At 40.1% G+C, this 3,789-nt stretch overlaps 1 protein-coding gene across 1 annotated transcript; it reads right to left on the bottom strand.

Moving 5' to 3' along the window:
* Nucleotides 1-114: 114 nt before the first annotated feature.
* LOC148008157 (uncharacterized) lies at nt 115-3,505 on the bottom strand. The gene is made up of 2 exons (XM_087674446.1): nt 3,434-3,505; nt 115-1,749 (listed from the first exon to the last, which is right to left on the bottom strand). Exon 2 carries the CDS (start codon nt 1,734-1,736, stop codon nt 516-518), a length of 1,221 nt encoding a protein of 406 aa, XP_087530572.1. The 5' UTR covers nt 1,737-1,749; nt 3,434-3,505; the 3' UTR covers nt 115-515.
* Nucleotides 3,506-3,789: the final 284 nt, after the last annotated feature.

The following is a 3,789-nucleotide window of genomic DNA, read 5'->3' as shown; positions in this document are numbered from 1 at the left end:
GATGCAGAGCGACACAGACCCGCTTCTCCACAGGTACTGCCCTTCTATAGTTCGTATTCTTGCGTCGCATTTGTGGTGCTAATTTCACGACGAGATATTCAAATGTACTCCTGCTAACTCGTAACCTGCTTTTAAACATTCGGTTTGTATAACTCCCCATAAGCCCCTGCTCCATAAAAGTTTGTGGTCTTTGATAAGCCCAACATGACCGTCGATCGTGCCTTCGCTGACCTATCCTGGCTCGACGTGCAACGTAACCTCGAGCCATGCACTCCATCAAAGTATGCAATAGCATGCTATCATCGTCCCCGTCATCCAAATCACTCAACAAAAGTTGAAACATTGCTATGACAGCGACTACAACACCGATGACACACATTATCAAAAGACTTTCGTCGTCCATTCACCTGTCAAAATATTAGATGAAACCTTATGAGACACTTGAAGAGAGATGTGAAGGCAGAATAAAAAACATGTTTTTTAAAAAGTTCGAAATTCATCTACAGTTGAATTCATCATTCCTTTTTAAGACTTTTGATTACATCTAATAGACCAAATACTGAGGAGGCAAGTGTGTCCATGATAACGAGCTTGCGCTCTTCAAATGTTTTTTTTTCCTCAAGGTTTGATTTTTGGTTGGCTAACATTGATCGGGCGGTGGTAGCCATGTCACTGAGAGACTCCTCTATCTTTCTACCCTTTTTATTGCGTGCTCCTTGGTTGGTTGTTTGATCATGCACGATCTTCGAAGGCTCATTGGAGCCAATGTCTTCTTGGGTGTGGTCACCTTGATCATTGGAGACTGATGTATTGTTGTCTTCTGACGAAGACAACCCACCAACAGAAGAGGCATGTGCATCGCTAACAACATTGGCACGATTCCACATATATTCATCCACAATATCATACCACTGACAAATGATTCTGCGATCATTGCCTGATATGGCATTGTGGGCCTTATCCTTTCTGTATGACTCATAAACGCGTCCCCAACGTTTTCTGCATGCCTCACCATCTTTGTCAAACTCTGGAAATAGCGATGCTAGCTGGGTGGCAACCTTGGACCATATATCCACTCCTTGCTTCGGTGGCTTTGAGAACTCCACGCTCATGGATCCTCGGATGTGAATGAGTTGTACTGTCCATGCATCCTTCCATTGCGCAAATGGTTTTTTTGTGGCTATTGTATGATCTTGTGTCTCAAGACCGTCGTTTTGATTCTTTCCTTTCCGCGCCCTCTTTGGTTTAGGAGGTTTAGGAGCATCAGACTCCGATGATGTTCGTCGTGGACGTTGTTTGGTGGCATTCTCGGAAGATGGAACCATTGGTTCTTGAGCCTGAACCAACTCAACCTCTTCACATGAGTCTTGGTTGGCATCACAAGAACTTATTGCTTGTGGTTCTTGTTGTCGTGGTGCTGAGAGACCATGTTGAGGACTATGTGCAACTGGACGAAGAAATACATTATTGTGTACTGTTGTGGGTCTCTCTATACCTAATTGTCTTGGTCGTTGGAAAGGTACGAATTGAGGAGGACGAGGATTGATCAAAGGAGGGCGGTTTGGAAACACATTTACAGGGATATTGCCAATGGCGGTGTGGCTTTGCATGTGGTTTGGAACACCCACACTTTGGCTCGAAAAGTACATGAAGTCATTATTGGATATTGCATCTTGGCTCATTTGAGACACGAACTGGTGATACTCTTCCATGGGAGTGCTCTCTTGAGAATCCATTCCAATCGTCCACCTTACGCATGAAAATTGATTCATCATTTACACTATGTGAATGGACAAACAAGTTTATTGTTCTTTACATAATGCACTCCATTTTTTTAATTTACATTTCAATAATTGATTGTGAGGTATAGACAAGTTTATTGTTCTTCACATAATGCACTCCATTTTTTTTAATTTACATTTCAATAATTGATTTCAATAAAGAAAATGAAATGTTATACATATACACTGACTCAAACAAAATGATGGGATGTATGTATAGACAAGAAGTTTTACCCATTGTCAACCTGTAACAGATGCCAAACATATATAGCGGAACTAAGAAAGGATTTATTGCAATGATGAACATATATCAAACAATATGGTTAAAGAACAATAAAGAAAAGGAAATGTTATACACATACATTGATTCAAACAAAATGATGGGATGTATGTATAGACAAGATGTTTTAGCCATTGTCAACCTGTAATAGATGCCAAACATATATAGCGGAACTAAAAAAGGATTCCTTGCAACGATGAACATATATCAAACAATATGGTTAAAGAACAATAAAGAAAAGGAAACGTTATACATATACATTGATTCAAACAAAATGATGGGATGTACAAATAGACAAGATGTTTTAGCCATTGTCAACCTGTAATAGATGCCAAACATATATAGCGGAACTAAGAAAGGATTCATCGCAACGTAATTAAGGCCAAGTAATTTAGCCCAAGTACCTAGTGAATCATGTTTCAACCCAATAACAGTCACTACTTCCAATAAAGAATAATTAAGGACATACAACCACTACTTGTCCGTATAACCACAACCTTTGCACAATCACCATCAGATTTGCTGCTCGAGTAATTTAACTTAAAGTTTAATTACACCCATTACGTGCAATGGCATAGAATCCAAAAGAAATTAATGTTTCTTCCTCTTCGCACACATAGACCAATCAAGCAAAAGGCAAGAAGAGAGCACATTTTTCTTGTAGGGTGTGAGTACTACCATAGATAAGAGGAGCCACAACACAATCAAGTCATGTGCTCAAGTGAACATCTCTAAAGTGCTCAACTCAAGTCCACCAAAATAGTAGGATAGCTCTTGACTCGAGTGACGATCACTCGAGACTTCATATAGACACTCTTAACCCGAGAGCCACATGCACTTAAAGTATACCCTTTTATATATGGATAACTAGTGTGTACCCCATTCAAGCCCATACCCTTTTACACTTAAGATTGTAAATGGGGTTGTAACCTAGTGGTTCTCAAGGACAAGAGAGCCAATGGGGTTATAGCCTAGTGGTTTGAGTATGGGTTGAGTGCTGAAGGTATGTATTCATCAAATCTTAGGCCCGTTACACACCGGTCCGTGGCCGCCCACGAATACTAAATCCGGCCAATGAGAAGGCATGTATTCATCAAATATTAAGTTCTACTTCTCGAGTTGTACAAAACATTATGTGTGTAAAGATGTCCTCAGCCTTCAAGGTAGTTCATATTTTCTTAAAAGCCCTAAGTGCTATCTTATAGACAAAATGGATATGTCAAAGGCATTTTCAACATCCGACTTACACAATCTACAGATTCCTTGTGCCTTGTTTTATTTTTTATATATCATACCTTCCTTATAACTAATGCTCTTATCATAACTAATGATTACCAGGGCAATCAAAGAGAGAGAGAGAGAGAGAGCATACCTGTGAATGTTGTGAAGTACCGATCTGATAAAGACCTCTGCCTTCGAGCCAGAGATATGAGAAAACCCTCGGTTGAAGCTTGTGAATCACCTGCGAAGCCTACAAATTACATGCAAGAAATTGGCCATGATCAAACTCTGAACTGGTTAAATTACATGCAAGCAACTGGCCATGATTAAACCCTGAACTGGTTTCTGGAAGAGAGAGAGACCTGGCTGGATGCATCAGATTGAAATATGCCTTCCCACCTTCACGATGTGAACATTTTCATGCGAAGAGAGGGATGATGAATCCAGAAAAATACAGAGAGATGAACCTTCACGATGTATACATTTATGCATGTGGTGAAACGGGCA

This window comes from Lygodium microphyllum, unplaced genomic scaffold, assembly GCF_053477565.2.
Source record: "Lygodium microphyllum isolate KBCC unplaced genomic scaffold, Lygodium_microphyllum_v1.1.10 scaffold_292, whole genome shotgun sequence".
In the NCBI taxonomy this organism is placed as follows: domain Eukaryota; kingdom Viridiplantae; phylum Streptophyta; class Polypodiopsida; order Schizaeales; family Lygodiaceae; genus Lygodium; species Lygodium microphyllum.
Note: the sequence above shows the minus strand (reverse complement) of the source record. Positions and strands in the feature narration are given on the sequence as shown.

Excerpts from the sequence above, each read along its gene's own strand:
- LOC148008157 (XM_087674446.1), bottom strand. The coding sequence starts at position 1,736 with ATGGATTCTCAAGAGAGCACTCCCATGGAAGAGTATCACCAGTTCGTG.